The 16,276-nt window shown below is 41.9% G+C and overlaps 1 protein-coding gene across 3 annotated transcripts in view; it reads left to right on the top strand.

The window, feature by feature from the left end:
* The window catches only part of mideasb (mitotic deacetylase associated SANT domain protein b), a 29,110-nt gene extending 13,332 nt beyond the window's left edge, over window positions 1-15,778 (top strand). For all 3 annotated transcript variants that reach the window (XM_017302475.2, XM_017302474.2, XM_008399157.3), the window contains exons 4-13: window positions 458-797; window positions 1,954-2,020; window positions 4,499-4,641; window positions 4,883-4,986; window positions 7,554-7,629; window positions 7,987-8,075; window positions 9,402-9,545; window positions 9,690-9,812; window positions 10,834-11,024; window positions 12,470-15,778. In XM_017302475.2, the coding sequence (XP_017157964.1) occupies window positions 458-797; window positions 1,954-2,020; window positions 4,499-4,641; window positions 4,883-4,986; window positions 7,554-7,629; window positions 7,987-8,075; window positions 9,402-9,545; window positions 9,690-9,812; window positions 10,834-11,024; window positions 12,470-12,716 (1,524 nt within the window). In that variant the 3' untranslated portion in view covers window positions 12,717-15,778. The remainder of the gene's footprint in view (window positions 1-457; window positions 798-1,953; window positions 2,021-4,498; window positions 4,642-4,882; window positions 4,987-7,553; window positions 7,630-7,986; window positions 8,076-9,401; window positions 9,546-9,689; window positions 9,813-10,833; window positions 11,025-12,469) is intronic.
* Window positions 15,779-16,276: the final 498 nt, after the last annotated feature.

The raw sequence follows: 16,276 nt of genomic DNA, 5'->3' as shown, positions 1-16,276 counted from the left end.
TCTGTCGTATCGTTCAATGTCATTTTACACGCTATAATAAAATCAAGCTGAGGACCTTCCTTAGAGTTGTCGGGTATAATCCAACGTCCTGGATTTTGTCTGTTTTAATTCCAGCTTTAAATCCTTGAATTCATGGCATGTCGCCCTACAGACGCGCTGCCCCTTCCCCATGCGGTATTCCATGTTGTCCCTCCCCCATCTTCTCCCTTTCCCCTCATTCAGCTGGGGGGGAGGAGGGGGTTAACTGGATGCCCTGTCCCAGATCAGGGCAGATTAGCAGCACTTTGATTCTGTACATTGTGTACCTTACATTTAAGGCCCGGCGCTCTTTGCTGTCTGCTTTTCAAGTCAAAACTGCTTCACTGGTTTGCATTCTTTCACGTTTTGTCTCGATCCCAAAGCGCCACCGCGCACGTGGATGTCGCCGTAATCAATTTTCCCACCTCCTTCTCTCCAGAATGACGGCACGGAGGGAGAGAGGGACGACGACGGCAAGAAGTCCAAACGGCGTCCCCGACCGGAGCCTCTCTTCATCCCACCGCCCAAACCGAGTTTGTTCATCGCCCCGCCCGTCTACTCCAGCATCACGCCCTACCAGAGCCACCTCCGCTCGCCCGTTCGCCTCGCCGACAACCCGATCACGATGCCCCCGTACACGCCTCCGCCGATCCTCAGCCCAGTTCGGGAGGGCTCGGGCCTCTACTTCTCCACCTTCCTCTCGTCGGCTGCAGCCAGTGGTCCGGGCCTGCCCCCTCCTGCGACTCCCAAGTCAGCCACTCGCAGCTTGTTGCGTTCCAGTGAGTGCAACAACATCTTTTCATCTATATATCCACAGAAAATGTGGACTGCAACAAGTTATGTGGAAGCATAAGCACATTAAATAACAAATATTGTTACTGTTACTAGCTTATGGTTACATTTTAGATCCAATTAGTGCTGAAACGATTAATCGAATTAATCGTGAAGAATTGGTTATTTAAATAATCGTCAACTCGTTCAGTAATCGATTAATCGTTACTTGGGGTATACAGGCTCATTAAAAGGCTATTTGAGCAATGATTAGAATAGAATAGAATATACTTTATTGATCCCAAAAGGAAAATTGTTGAAAGCTACTCCATCTTAGGTAATAAATACAAATTTTGTAATATATATATATATATATATATATATATATATATATATATATATATATATATATATTTACCTAAGTGTGATAAGATTACACCAAAACTGTACAGAATAATAATTAAAAAAAAAAAATATATATATATATATACATTTTGCATATGTTCTAACCAGAATTCCTCAAGCGACATTTTTATCTTTACCTGGTTCAAATTCTGTAAAGAAAAAAAAAACTCTTATTAAGCATCTTTTATTATCCGATTATTAACCAGTTTGTCAAGTTAATTGATCAGTCTAGCAGAATGGGTTGAGGTGTTGCCATTTTTTACCTGCAGCTGGATCATTTGCTTTAAATTATACTCACTAAAGGAATTCTGTGTGGCTGCATTTTAGGCAAGAGAATTTTTATTTTATTTTAAAGAGGAATTGAATTATTTGTTTATTTGTACCTTTTGATGCATTTCTCATATTGCATTAAAAAAAGATTAAATAAAAATTCTACAGAAGGTGCCAATATTTAGATCAGATTAATCAGTTAATTGTCAGAAAAATCCATAAATAAACTGATAACTAAAATAATTGTTAGTTGCTCTGTAGTTATCCTATCACATGTGTCTTTTTCTGGCAAGTAAATCTAAGACCGGGGTGGGTCGGGTTGCCTTACAGTGTTGGGTCAGATTTGCTGGACTGTTATAAAATGTACTCATATTGACATTTGCTTTCATGCAGTTCAGTTTGAAAAGAAGAGCAAAGCAATTGTTAAAGCAAAACTATGAGACCCTTGTATATTGTCAACCGACTGTATTTTCTTTCGCCGCTCTCCAGACAGCTGCGACATCACGCCACCGGTGCTGTCCGCCATGAGTGAGACCACGCCGGTCAGCATCGAGCCGTGAGTATCCCCTTTCACTTCTGTAAGCGAGCGGCTCGAAAGGCCGACTGACATTTTCAAAGAGACGACGCGGCTCCTCCAAAGCTCGCATTATCCTAGCCGGAGGAATAGCCCTGCGATCAATTATTCAAAACAACACTGGATTGAGTCATAAATCGTCTCGGAGGAGATCGCCGGTTCTTGAAACTCTAAACCTGTCATTAAATGCGGCTGTAGTCTCCACCGCTGTTGCCACTCGACCGTCTAAAACCAGGATTTGCCCTTCTTTGTTCTCAGGATGCAGAAAGAGACCGTATAATGAAAGGTTTCTAAAAGTTAAGTTCCTGAAAACATTCAGTTTGATTACCATGTTGCACCGATGCTCGAGTCATTTAGGCTTGTGTCAATAACTCAGTCCTGCCGATACTTCCTAAAAATCAACGCCATTTACTCGCTTGAACACTCGGTAACTTAAATTGCAGTAAAATAACACACTGTGCTTCATCTGCATTACCTGGTATACATTAGTGTTGTGATTATGTCAGTTCGGCTTATTTATACAACTCCAATTATAAACAAAGTCTCCGATTTATGTACAACAACAACAACAACAAAAAAATTCAATCGGTCCACCAACGACCCTTTGTTTTGTTTTTTCATGGCCGCTCCTGTCATAACAGAAGTTTTGTGCAGGTCAGCCTTTTGTTACTGAAAGCATACCTGACTCGACACATGCAGCTACATTCTTCAGTAGAAACTCACTTCTTTTGCTACTTTTTGTCATGTTGTGATTCAGAGCAGCCAGCTAAACTCCTAGCCAATTGCTAGCGAGTTTATTGTTGATGTTAAAAATGGTGGCTGGGCTGAGGAACAAGAGGTAAAAATTAGTTGAGTTTGGTTAAGGATTACCATTTAAAAATGTATTGACTTTACTCTGATCCTTTATCTGCGATTGAACCCATCCGTTCTGTTTAATTTTCTTTATGTTGCTTTACACGGACACAAAGGGCATAAAAATGTAAGTTTCTGTCTATGTCTTTAAAATAGACAAATAATCAAATGCTACCTCAGTTGAAAAGAAAGCAACCTGTCGTACTGCCACTTTCAACAAAAAATAAGCAAAAAACATTGGCACTCTCGTTATCTAAACCCCACGATTTAATATCAATAATCTCTGACTTGATTGTTCATTCATCTAAACTGCATCTGGTCAGTTTTAAGAGACTTACAGGAAATAAGCATTTCACAGAGAGAGAGGGAGAAAGAGAGAGAGATTTTGTATGGAGCTGATTCATTTCAGAGCCTTAATTATTTGTCATTCTGTTGTTCTTCTGCAGATTTGTATCTGTGTTTAGAATCGTAAAACCCATTTCTCGTCCCTAACTGGGCCAGACGACAGAGTGGTGGTTTCCTTAACTGGTTCAAAGCAGATTAATGATCAACAGCACCTTGTTGCTGCTTTGTTTGTCAATTTCTGATTGCAGCAACGATGCGCTTATCCTCTATTTACACAGACTTATTAAAGTCAATAGCTTTTATTTGAACACAGCAATTTAAAAGGAAGAGTTTGGCACTCGCTGAATTTATTTTTGAAGCTCATTAAAGGCAATTGCCCATCCAAACCCAGCCTCTGTGAACTGAAATGCGAAGTCTTATAGCAGGCGTGCCCGAGAGGGTGGCCTCGAGTTTGTCGCCGCGTCAGAAAAGAGCGGCAGTTTACGGCCTCGCGTTGTTCCAAGCCTCGGCCCGGCTGATGCCGTCTGCTCGGCAGTTACTCAGCCGCAGAGCACTCGGGCTTTTTCCACAAATCCTGCTTTCAGTTCGGTCTCCCGAAACACACAAGAGCCATCACGGGTCGGTTTCTACCGGCCCACCTTCCCTCGAGGGGGCCGCTAGAGTACACTCACGCGCACTTAGCGGGAAATACGGCGAAGCTCATGGGAAACGCAGAAGAGGAAGGGGACCCTCTGAGTTGTTTTTGGTGGCAACAAATTGAAGTGAAACATGAATATCCATTTAGAGGTTTGCATAGAAAAGGAATTGGAGGTTATTTAATAATAAACCTTTAATGATTTAGCAATGATTTAGTTATTTTGTGATGTAGGTATCTGATGTGATGTTGCTTTTTGTCGGGAAAGCTTTAAGCAGGAGTGCCTCCCGCAGCATTCTCTATGACTTCTCACAGAACGACGTTTTAATGCAAATAAACTCAAGAGTTTTACTTTAAAACTCCAGCATCTGTGCATCTTGCAGATCTGTTTCTGCAGCAACCTCTGTGGTGTTTTTTTGTTTTTTTTGTGTACCTCATTGTAAAGAGTAATTTATTGGGGGAAAAACTCAGGCTTGTAGAGCAAAAACTAGATGTCGAAGCGATATAATAATTAAAAATAAGAAAAAAAACAGAGAAATAAATGACACAACAGGTTTTGCTCAAAAACAGAAACAACTTTTGGAAATCCTAATTCATTTGATTCTGATGTGCTGATATCACCTCTGCAGACGAATAAATATCGGGTCGCGGTACCAAGCGGAGGTGCCAGAGCTGAGGCAGAGGTCCGCTGTCGAACTGGATCGCCATCGAGCCGAACTGGTTTGGGCTCCACCGTCCGAACTGGAGGGGAAACCAGACTTCCAGCACAAGGGTGAGACAAACAAGCCGAGAAAGGAAATTGGAACAATTTTAGCTCCTGTGATTGTAAATAGACTAAAGCTACTTTTGTTGAATAATCATTCAGTGTCTTACAGAACAAGTCTCACTTAGATTCCAGATTTCTTTATTTTATCGTCTTTCGTAATGGAAATATGGGGTGAAAATAAATCCTGAGAGCGCAGTTGCTGTGGTTACGCTGACATTTTAACGCTCGCTGTCGACGTCTCTTTCAGTGGAAGACCTCATGCACCTGGCCTGTTCCAGCGTTTTATATGGAGGAGGAACCAACCAGGAGTTAGCACACCATTGTTTATACGAGTCCAAAGGGGACATAATGGTGAGTGCAGCCGAGCGATCCATACCGACTGACTCCATGGCAATTTGTATGAATAATAGAAAAACGGGCTAACGCTCCCACAAGCTGACAGAAGAGCCACGACTTTTCTGCCTTTTCAGATGCAGGGTTTGTGTCTATGCTGATTAAGTGCAGGCATGTTGTTTTATTTATTTTAATTTATTTTTTGGATATCCCCCGCACCCCTCCAAAAAAATTCTCTTTGGATTTCTAAACTGAATGAGAAAAATATAAAATGCAGTTCCAAAGTTTACATCCACCACGTGCAAATCCTTTGAACCCATTTGGTCGAAACACTTTTTGCTCTCGTCTCGACAAAACAGATGGAGAACTTTATAGTGTTGGTCCATCAAAACATCACAAGATCCGATATAGACACGCTGGCACAAATGTTTATTTGTGCCTCCACTCTGCGTTTTACATCTATAAGAACAACTTTTTAAAAAAATTGCACAAAATCAGATTCCAGGGTTTTTTGGGTTTTTTTGTCATTTCCTTTGTCTTTGTATTTAAGTTTATTAGTACTTTCTGACACTATCTAACTTCTTTAGAATAGATAGTTTTGTGTAAAGAAAACCAAAGCAAAATGATTTTTAGTGTGTTACAAAACAACATACGATGTACAATCACAAGAATTAAAACTTGCGCTTTAGCTAAGCAGTCTAAATTATTAGCTGAAAACGTCCTTACCTTGGTTTCAAACTACAACCCAAACCGGCCGCATGCAAATGTGAGGTTTTAATAAAATCTACTACATCTAATTTATAACCCTTCCCTAATCTGATATCTCCTCTTAGCCTTTTTTTTTCTTCTCGGGTTTGTGTAAGCGCGAGCATTGACCGTCCTTCCACGAACCCGCGCAGGTTGTTGTTGAACGGAAGTGACTGATTTCTAGATTTTCACTTTGCTTTGTGCTGATGCTCTGTGGTGATCTGAGATGACTGTGATAGTAAACCTGCCTGTTGTTTATAGCCTGAGGCCCCCGCTGCCTCGCTGCAGAGCGGTGTGGGCTGCAAGAGCCGAAACAAACATTTTAGCACTTTCGTCGATCGATGAAAGCGGATCGCAAACTGCTGGTGAATAATGAGGTTTTTCACAATGTGTCACACTTGTACCATCCTCGTTGCAGACATGTACCAGTTAGCTAAAGGCGTGGCCGGTTCAAACGGGGGGGTTTTGAAAGATCTGCCGGCAAGATGAAGACACCGATTTATTATTGAGGCTAAAATTTCAGAGCCACTCATTGCGATTCAAACCTCCTGAAACTGAGCAGACAAATAATAAGTGCCACGCCCATGCTGCAGGAATAAAGCATCCTGTGCCCCGTTCTGATTGCATCACAAGAAGGCCACTAATGAAATCAGAGGCTAACCTCAAGCAGCCATCTAAAATGTTTTAGTGCCCGGATAAGACAGGCGAAATAAAACTCGGCTTCTTTTTGCACTCGGTTGACTCGAACTTCAGCTGAGAGAATCGTTTAGTAATGAGGTAGGAAACGATTATTGGTAAATAGTGTGAGTTACTTCCCCAGTTCAACAAGAGAGAATAAATAGAACTCGATGTGCCTTGCAAAGACATTCTTGCCACTTGACTTTGTCATGTTTTGGGAAAGTTTGTTGTGTTTTATTTTGGGCTTTATGTGATTGGAATTAGGTTCCAAAATATTTTTATTCATAAAAATCAGAGATGATTTATTGGCATTTGTATTTACTCTGATGCCCCTAAATATGACACAGTTGGACACAGAGCGTTTATCAACAGCAATATCCAAGTCCTGCCACTGACTCTAAATCTAGATCGTAGGTGTTCAAAGTGAGGCCCTGGGGCCATTTGTGGCCCTTGAAATGATTCTGTTTGGCTCCTGACCACAAGTCAAAAATTTTGAAATTATTTTTCTTTTAGTAAGGCCTTTTTATGCTTTGGATATTTATTGATATACAGATTTTATTAAAGAAAAGTCTATAGTTGAGCAGGTATACCTCAAGAAAGAAAAATGACAAACTTTTGCATTTTTTAATCGAGTGCTATTTGTAGGCTTAATACCTAATAACAATGTTTGGATTTTTTTTTTTTTTGCGTACTGTGAGAAAGACTTCAGAAAGATCTGAGCTAACGAGATCTAAACCGAGTTCTTGTATCTTCAGAGAAGTCTGCTCCGAACATGCTTGCAGCCTGATCCCGAGCTCTTGCGGCACTTTACGGTGCTGTAAGTTGAGATTTTAGGCCCTAGCGACCAGCACCGGTCCAATGTTGTCTAGGAAACTACGAGGAGGGGGCAGGCAAAGCGCCCACTCTCTGCAGCAGTCCGGCTCAAACTGCCGTCTTCCTACATTCACGCGCCGTCAGATGGTTTTTCTCTGAAAGAGAACAGAGTCGATTCGACGACTTCTCTCAACCCCGATGGAGTCCGGTTTTGCTATAACGCTCGGTAGAGTGTGCAGGAAAGACGAGCGGTTAACCCAACTCATTGCAACCTCTAACCCCTTCCTCTAAATCTGCAGCCTCTAATCATGATTAAACATTACTGTTTTGTTTTGTTTTTCCCTCAGGCTGCTCTGTCTCTGCTGATGCTGAGGGATCCGATCTTCCCAAAGACACATCATCTGTCCAGCTACCATTACTCGGGTAATTCATGCCTCACACAGATGACTCCGGAACCCCTCCGTCTTTTTTTTTTTTTTCTCCCTCTTTCTCTCTGTACTTGCCTGAAAGCAGCTGCAGCTCTGAAAGTGTGTTGGTGCCTTTGATGACTGCGAAGGTTGATGTAAAGAGGGTGAAGGTCGATACAGCATGTGGTTAATCCCAAACAGAAGACAGAAGAGGCATTGTTTAACTAGTGATTTTATTTTGGGGGGGGGATGGGTCTCCACTTGTTACTGTCTCCTTGCACTCATTCTTACTCATGAGCAACTTTAGACAAGTGAACATGTTTTATATATACATATATATATATATATCTTCTTCCCTTCCTCCTTCCTGCAGGATCAGACAGCTGGACGGCAGCTGAGAGGCGTCTGTTCAACAAAGGCATGGCCACGTGTAAGAAGGACTTCTTCATGGTGCAAAAGCAGGTACGCATGCCTTCGGTCTGAAGGAAAGGAAACTTTTGATTCTCCCCGTGGCAACAAAAGGCTGCTGATATCATGTGTTCCTGTTCCGAGCGGAACAGGAACACATGATATACTGTGTCCTCTGCCCGCTGCGTGGGCGGAGGAAAGGGAAATACAGTTGCTGTGGAACAGCGTTTCCGTTTCTGTTTCGATTGTTGCTCTGTCATTGTCAAACAAGGTTTGTTTTTTTTTCTTTTCTTTTCTTGCTTTGCTTTTCCACAACGGTGCAGCAGAATTTGAGGTCAAAGTTAGGCCTATTTAGAGTGCCACATTGTCGATGGTTATGTGGTTTGCATACTCCGTCTTTGCTCCACGTTTTTTTTTTTTTTTTTTTTTTTTCACAATTTCATGTCAAATGCTACAAGAAACTGTAAAAAGTCATGTGCAAACTTAAATGATTTGGTTCTATTTTGCTGACTCCACACTGAGTGTTTTTTTTTTTTTTTTTTAATGCATGGATGAAGGTTTACTTAGTGTCTTTTGAAGCGTTTCTCTTTGTTTTGACCTTTTGATTTTGACTCGTTATTATTCTCAGTAACACAATTACGGCCCAGCTTCTGTTTTCGGGCAGAGGCTGCCATTTTTTATTTAAAATGTCGTCGTATTTCAGAGATGTTTTTTGGCTTCTGGGAGATGAACTGGCCCACAGCATCACAGATTGTCCTTTACTTAGGAATGTTCATCATTTTACACCCAGATAGTGTTTTTGCTAAGCTTAATTTTGTTTTCCTCTGACTAATAAACACAGTTCTGGTTCTGGTACCAGCAGTGGTGATCAAACTCCATATGCCTGTATTTGCATTAGTGGAACAGAAAACGTTGTTTCTTTTTTCGGGGGGAGGGAGTTTGGTGAGTTTTTACCTCCTTTACCATCCTTTTTCTTGTTCGCACTGGCAAGATGATAGCATTTCCTTATCAAGCCATAAAAGTAGAAATTATGGCTTATTTCATAGAAATCGTGGACATTTGTTTGCTTAATATGATTTTCCCCGGTGAATAAATGTGTTCAAATTAAAGACTAGATTTTTCTGTTTGAGGTTGTCATCCTTGTACGAAGTATTTTACGACTGAACTATGAGTCATTAAGGGGAAAAACTAAAACTTGGTGTAGAAAGTGGCAAGTCTAGAAGCTGAAATCTAGAAGCTGAAATCTTTCGCCGTTACCCAACTAAAACAACGATTTTGCCATTCATGCCCAAAAAGAGTGAGGGTTTGGAAAAGGATTTGTCTTTTGCTATGATCAAAACATGCAAAAATTGTGAAGCGCTGTGCGTACGGTCCGTGCAGGTGACGACCAAGACCGTGGCGCAGTGCGTGGAGTTCTACTACACGTACAAGAAACACTTGAAGGTCGGCCGCAACGGAGCGCTGATTTACGGCGAGAACGAGCCTCCGGAGAGCAGGACGGCAGAAGAGGAGCAGGACCACAAGGTCGGTCACGTGAGCCTCTCCAGTATCCACCCGATCTTCATCCTCCCTGAACGTCCACCTCGCTTCAACGACGTTGCGGACATCTCAGGGAGACGGCTCTCTCCTGCCAGAGCGCTGCGTCTTACTGGCTGTTTTTTCTCGCAGGCCGCTCAGAGACTGGAGCCGCAGCAGCAGGAGGAGGACAGCAGGAAGTGGGATGGTTCAGCTGACAGGAAACAGGATGTGTGTCCCAACAGGGTAGCGCACACGCTGCCGTCCACTGAGAATGTAAGTGTGAAGTGACCGACTCAGCATGAAGGCTGTGATCTTATTGTTACATGCTGCATTTTTTACCTTTGAAGTTCTTCCTTTGCATTTCTTCCTTATTCTTCTTTACATCCATTCAAGTTGTGTGTTTAAAAAAAAATTCCTTAGTGGAAATCTGAACACAGACACATTTAGATCACACTGAATAAACGCAAACATGTTTGGAACTGAAACCATAAGCAGACCGAAGCTCCTCATGATTTACTGGATTTCAACACACTGCTCCACGTGTTACTGGGTGGAAAACAAAAAAACAGTGATTTCATCACACACGGTTTTCATGTTGCACTCGGAGCTGGTGGCGAGGCGTTGGATGTGCTGCCCCCCACTGGGCTTTTCTAGAAGTGACTCGTCTCCTGTCTGTGCTGGGAAGGGAAACAATGACTGCAGGAAACATTTGCACTTGTCCGGTTGATGTTGTGTGGAGACGAGTTCCGCCTCGATGGTTATGTGATCGGACTCATGTCCACACGCAGCTTGGTAAAGCATGAGATCGTTTTTCACAGGTCTGGATAAGTTGAGTTGAGAATAGTCTTCAGACTTTATTCCTCTTCTTGGCTTGTAAATGCTGCATCCATCCAACCATCCGGCTGATTGTCCATCTATCCTAGTTTCCTTCTCTTTTTTTTTCCTTCCTTTTTTCCTTCATTTTTTTTCCTTTTCCTTCTTCCATCTTTCTTTACCTTTTTTTCTCCTTTCTGTCTCTTTCTCCTTTCCTTCCTTCTTTTCTTCTTTCCTTTACTCCTTCCTTTTTTCCTTCCTTCTTTCTTTTCTTTCCTTCCTTCCTTGTTTCCTTTATTTTTTCCTTCCTCACTAACGTTGTTCCTTTTATCCTTTCTTCCTTCCCTCATGCCTTCCTTCCTTACTTTTTTCTTTCCGTCATTTTTTTTCTTTATTCTTTTCTTCCTCCCTCAGTTTCTTCCTTTTTTCCTTCCTTCCCTGCATGGACTAAAACTTCTGTCTTTTTTTTTTTTTCTTTTAGCTTGCGACAGTCCTCATCATAAAGGAGGAGGTGGGAAGGGAGCAGCCGGTGTCCAGGGTCATCCACCACGCCCAGCCGCCCCAGACCAAACCGCGCTTCGACGGCGGCAACGCGCGCCGACCGAGCCCCCCGTCGGGCAACAAGGCCTCCGCGGGGCAGGAGGGCGAGTTCCCCTGCAAGAAGTGCGGCAGGTGAGCAATCGGAGCCGCCACTCCCGCAGCGGACTGCTTACCGATTCAGAGCCAGCAGGAAACGCTGCTGCTTCGACTGCCCTCTCGGAATCTGAATCGGTAAACAGAGGCGAGTGTTTCATGGTCTGTGTTTGAAAGAATTACCCTTCCTTACATGCTTTGGTTGAATAACAGCTTGTCCTCTGGCAACACCGGTTCTGTTATTGCCATCTGTGTCCTAGCAACTGAAGCGCAGAGCAGATAAGGCACATCTCGCCTCTCAGCGAATGCAGCTCTGCCTCTGCTAGAGCTGCACTCGCTCTTTAAAGCGCTCCGAGAGCGTCCGCATTAGAGGCGAAGGTTTTTATTCAAAGGGTGTGAATACTCGTCGCTTTACACTCGACATTCGATTTGATGGAACCGACCCGCGCAGTTCCTTCCGCGAGGCGGAATGCATTCGCATTTAAACAGGAACGCCAAGGATTTTTCTGCAGCTTTAAATGTTTTTAGCAGTTTCAGTGCATGTTTGTGGTTTAAACTTTTTATTGACGGAACATTCATGCATCTCTGAGAAAATGTAAAAAATAAAATCCCACTCCTTTGAAATTTCTGGCATTACCCACGTTCGACAGATTTAAATAATTTTTTTTTTTTTTTTTGCTCTATTTAATTTCTAAGACTATTTTGAGTCTGTTCAAAATATTTAATGTATTTTATTTAAATTAGGTTGTATAGACCTGCACAAATTAGTTCATAATTGTGCATTTATGAGGAATTATAAATGATAAATGGTTTTAAAACATTTTCTTTCCTTAAAAATGCATTTGTATTCCCCTCTTACTCTTGTGTGTCTAAATTAAATTCAGTGCAACCAAATATCTTCGAAATGAGGAAACTTAGTAGATTACAGGTCCACTGCGCCACACAACACCCCACAAACCTCACCGTTTATGGAAGACTAGCGAGAAGAACAAAAGGATTTTGATAGTACTAATTCTGTAAAAGATAAATAAATAAAACAATTCCTTTTTAGCACTTTCGTTGATGCAACTTGTAATCTGAATCCAAGAAATAGTCGACAGATCAATTATTTATTTATTTATTTTCATTTAATAGTCAGAATAATTAAATCAGGGAACCGACATCAGATGCATGCCACACTTTTCAGATATTCTGTTAAAAATGAGAAAACAACACATAATTTTCCTTCCAGTTGTAATTTTTCATCATATGTCTCAGTATATTACATGTAATCCCAATAAATGATATTGAACTCTGGTCGGAGAACGACAAACTATGGTATGATCGGAATTTTCCAAGCCGCTCTATCTGCCAGCGTAGGCAAATTCTTTTCCCCGCTTAAAACATGACGACGTGGTTGTTCTTTTTGTTGACCATGATGTCACCAGTCTCCTTAGAAACTCAACTGCGCCACATGGTAACTCAGCCGATCGCTCTGTTCCCAGGATTTTCTACAAGGTGAAGAGCCGCAGCGCCCACATGAAGAGCCACGCGGAGCAGGAGAAGAAGGCGGCGGCGCTGCGACAGAAGGAGGCGGAGGAGCGCGCCGCGGCGAGGGCGGCAGCCGAAGCCGCCGCCGCCGCCATGGCCGCGCGGCAGCAGAACGGAACGCGGCAGGCGGTCGGCGACAGCGCCAACGACGACTCCTCTGGCGGCGAGGACAGCGACGATGACGACGACTGGCAGAATTAGGGCGGAGGCAGAGAGGCCATCTGCACCTGGAGCGGGTTTCCCCTCCTTTTTTAAAATTTTTTTTTATACAGACCGCCGTTGCTCGTCGACGTCGGTGACGATCACCGCTCAAACTTTAGCGAGCATCCGGATTTGTCGGGTTCTTCCCAAAGCTCCCCTTTACTCAGCTTTTCCAAGAGTTGTTACCTCTCTTGCTCACAGGGCTCGCTGAAATCAAAGCCATGCGTCTTGTTGGATTCCCAGTCGTCGCCGCCTTCCTCCACACTTTAAGTCCCGACTCCTTCTTTGCTCCGACAGGCGCGTTGGACCTCCTCTTCCGTCTTCTGTTTTCCTTTCACCTCTGGCTCCTCTTCGGACCTCAGTCGACCAATATCCGATAGTCGGGGATGAGGTGGGAAAGAAAGGCTGCTTCCTCGGACGGACGGATGGCATGTTCAGACTGTTGTTGTCGCCGCTCCTCTGCACTAACGGCTGCCAAAAGTGTTTTCAGAAGCATGAAATGGGTTCTGTCTGTTTATCCGGGCTTTCAGTTCTGTGAATCTCCCCGTTGTCAAACTCTCCCCCCTTTTTCTTCTTCTTCTTTTTTTTTTTTTTAATAAAACCTGCTCTGTTCCTCACTGTTTTATGCCTTGGATGTTATGACGGTTTTATTTGAAAATGACAATCAATTTTACACTGTTGGTGTTTTTTATGGACATGTATATAAGCAGGTCATCTTTTTTTTTTTGCCCCAGCCCCCCACTCCCTCTTTTCTCTGTAGTTCTATGTGGTTCTTGTTGTTTTTGTGAATATTGTTAGTAATTAATATTATTATTAACATTATTATTATTATTATTATTATATTCTAGTTTTGGCTGCAGTTTTGTCGAGCGATTTTTTTTAAAAAGCTTTTCTTTCTTTTTTTATTTAAACATAAACAATTGCTCCTTGCTACCTGTTCATAACTGTGATTTAAAAAAAAAAAACTTTTTTTTTTTCTTTTATTGGGAGCCAAGAAATGAAGAAAAGGCAGAAGCGTATGTGCAATAGAACAAGTTACCCCCTCTCCCTCTCAACATGGTGTCAGCTGAGAAGCAGCTGCTCTGGATGCCTCGCTGTCAGCTCCGTTACTGATAGCTGATGGGACCATTCAGGACCGCAGGTCTCCACGGACACCGGCGCGACGACAACCGGCCAAGTCCAAACCTAAAACCACGCTCCAGTATTTACGGCGTGACATTGGCTTTCACAATGTGTGCTGCTGCTGCTGCTGCTTTTTTTTATTATTATTATTAATTGTAGGCGAGTTGTAGGCACGAGCTGGTCTGTCGGTATAGATACCTCAGTATGGCAGTATTTACACAAGAAAAACTTTAGACTGTAATGTAAAATATGTTTAAAACAAATTTCTAATATCACTTTTAACATTAGCTCATCTTTATTTTGATTCGGATACACAGACATAGAGGAAAAAAAGAAACAAACGTCTGCTAGTTTTCAAGTAAACGCCACACGGATGGGAACATATGGGAGCCGTCTGTCAGTAAACCATTTACTTTCATCAACAGCCGAGCTTTTTGGAAAAGTAGTGATTTGTAGTAATTAATCAGGTTTTTAGTCTGAACTGAAGGTTCTGCCTCCTGCTTTCTACCTCAGCTTTGTAGCCGTTCCACAGACTGTTAGCAGTAAGATCCTTTCATCCAAAAAAAATAATTGCCTAATCATTTTTTTCTTTAGTCCCATCTAATCTGAGCTCAGATTAGAAACGAGTAAAAAGGGATATTGGTTTGACTTTTTTTTCTCTCTCTTTTTTTTAATGGAGCTTTTCCATTGTTCTTGTTATAGATTTTTTTTTCTCTCTCTCTTTTTTTGTTATTTCTGAGATAAAATCTCGAGCGTTCCTTACAACAGCTTGTTTTCCACGCTCTCCAAAAGCCTGTTGATGGCAGGAAATCATTTACTGACAAACAGCAGATTCTGATCTAGACGGCTGAAGTAAAACCTCTGTTTGCTTTTAATATTTTAACTTTAGAACGTGTCAATTGCCAAGACTAGATCTCTACTAACACGGAGATAAATCTGTCTGCCTTTGGATTTTTTTGCTCTGAGATTCCAGATTTGGCTGAAAAAGCTGTTTAGATGACAATTTGTCATTTCTCCCCCCACGTTGTTATTATTACATTGTCTTTTAGATGCTGATCTGAAGACAAAGTTTTCATCTTTCTAAGTGGACTGTTTGCATCTGTGATTCCTCTCTTCCCGTTTACCTGACACCAGGCGCTGAGTTGGACCATTGCAACCGTGACTCATCTGTTGCTACATATCCCAGTGTTAAGCCCTCTAGCCTGGAGCCGCCGAATGCAACAAATAGGTGAAAGGGTTGTTTTCCTTTAAAGGACAAACTGGAGGAAGGGAGGAATGTTGGGGTGGGGAAAGAGACAAAAAAAAAAAAAAACCAAGCAGAATCAGCTCTGCTTACTCTACAAGTTCAAATCTGGGTCTATGCACAGGCTGTGTGTATGTTTGTGTGTGTGTTTAAAGCATCCTGTTGGCGGTGTGCGTGTATGAGTTCTGTGAGGTCAAATGTTTGACTGCCGTAACAGTCACAAACAAACAACAAAAAAAAGGGGGGGAGGTTTGCAGACTGTTCACGTTTGGTATGTTAATTTATATCTCCTTTTTATTTGGGCTCGTCTCAAGGTTCTTGTTTGGGTTTCGGGTGGGGCGGGGAGCAATGTTGCAAAAAAACAAAAAGATTTCGAAGAATTTTTACTGATGGAAGTGGAGGCCACAGACACTTCTTGTTTCGTCCGGCCGGTTGAGGGAAAAAAGTAAATACAATTTCCGAAGAAAATGTTTATTTAGCTAAAGATTGGAAATATATAATATGAACGGAATTCTATGTTTGCATACTTTTTATGCTATTTTCGTATAGGGTTCACACTAATGATAAAATCAGAAAGGAATCTCAAGTGCTTTTTACTACGGTGTAACTTATTTGTGTTGATTTGATTTTTACCACCTGTGTTTTTAGTAATGATTTATGGAAGCACTGTACATTAAAGGTTCAAAACATTCTCCGAGCGGCTGCGTTTGTTTCTGGTCTCTTCTTGCACAGAACGGCTGCAGGTTAATAACACTGACTGGAATGAAACGGTGATCAGTGGCACGTTCACCATTTTCAATTAAATCCAGTTTTGTAAAACACCAATTCACCAACTAGAAGAAAATTTAATCATAATTTAATAACGCAAGTAATTTTCTCCCTTAATCTTCTCCTCCATTCTCTCTGTGTCTACTCCATGTTTTTCTTGTTTTGTTTCAGAGCTGGAATGTGATTTGGATAAAATTTGAAATGCATAGATAACTATTTTTTTATATATTTTAAAGGTCCTAATTTTTTTAGTATATTAGCTAACGCAGTAAACCAATGTCATCTTTTAAGATTAGTTATTGCATTTTGTGCTATTATGTAACAAGTTGCATAATAAAAGTAACTGCGACTGCTGCTGTGTTTCACAAAGAAAAACCCAAGCATCTGATTGGTTAACCTGCACAAAAAAACGCAGCTGCAGACCAAT

This window comes from Poecilia reticulata, chromosome 22, assembly GCF_904066995.2.
Source record: "Poecilia reticulata chromosome 22, P_reticulata-male-v2, whole genome shotgun sequence".
Lineage (NCBI taxonomy): Eukaryota > Metazoa > Chordata > Actinopteri > Cyprinodontiformes > Poeciliidae > Poecilia > Poecilia reticulata.
Note: the sequence above shows the minus strand (reverse complement) of the source record. Positions and strands in the feature narration are given on the sequence as shown.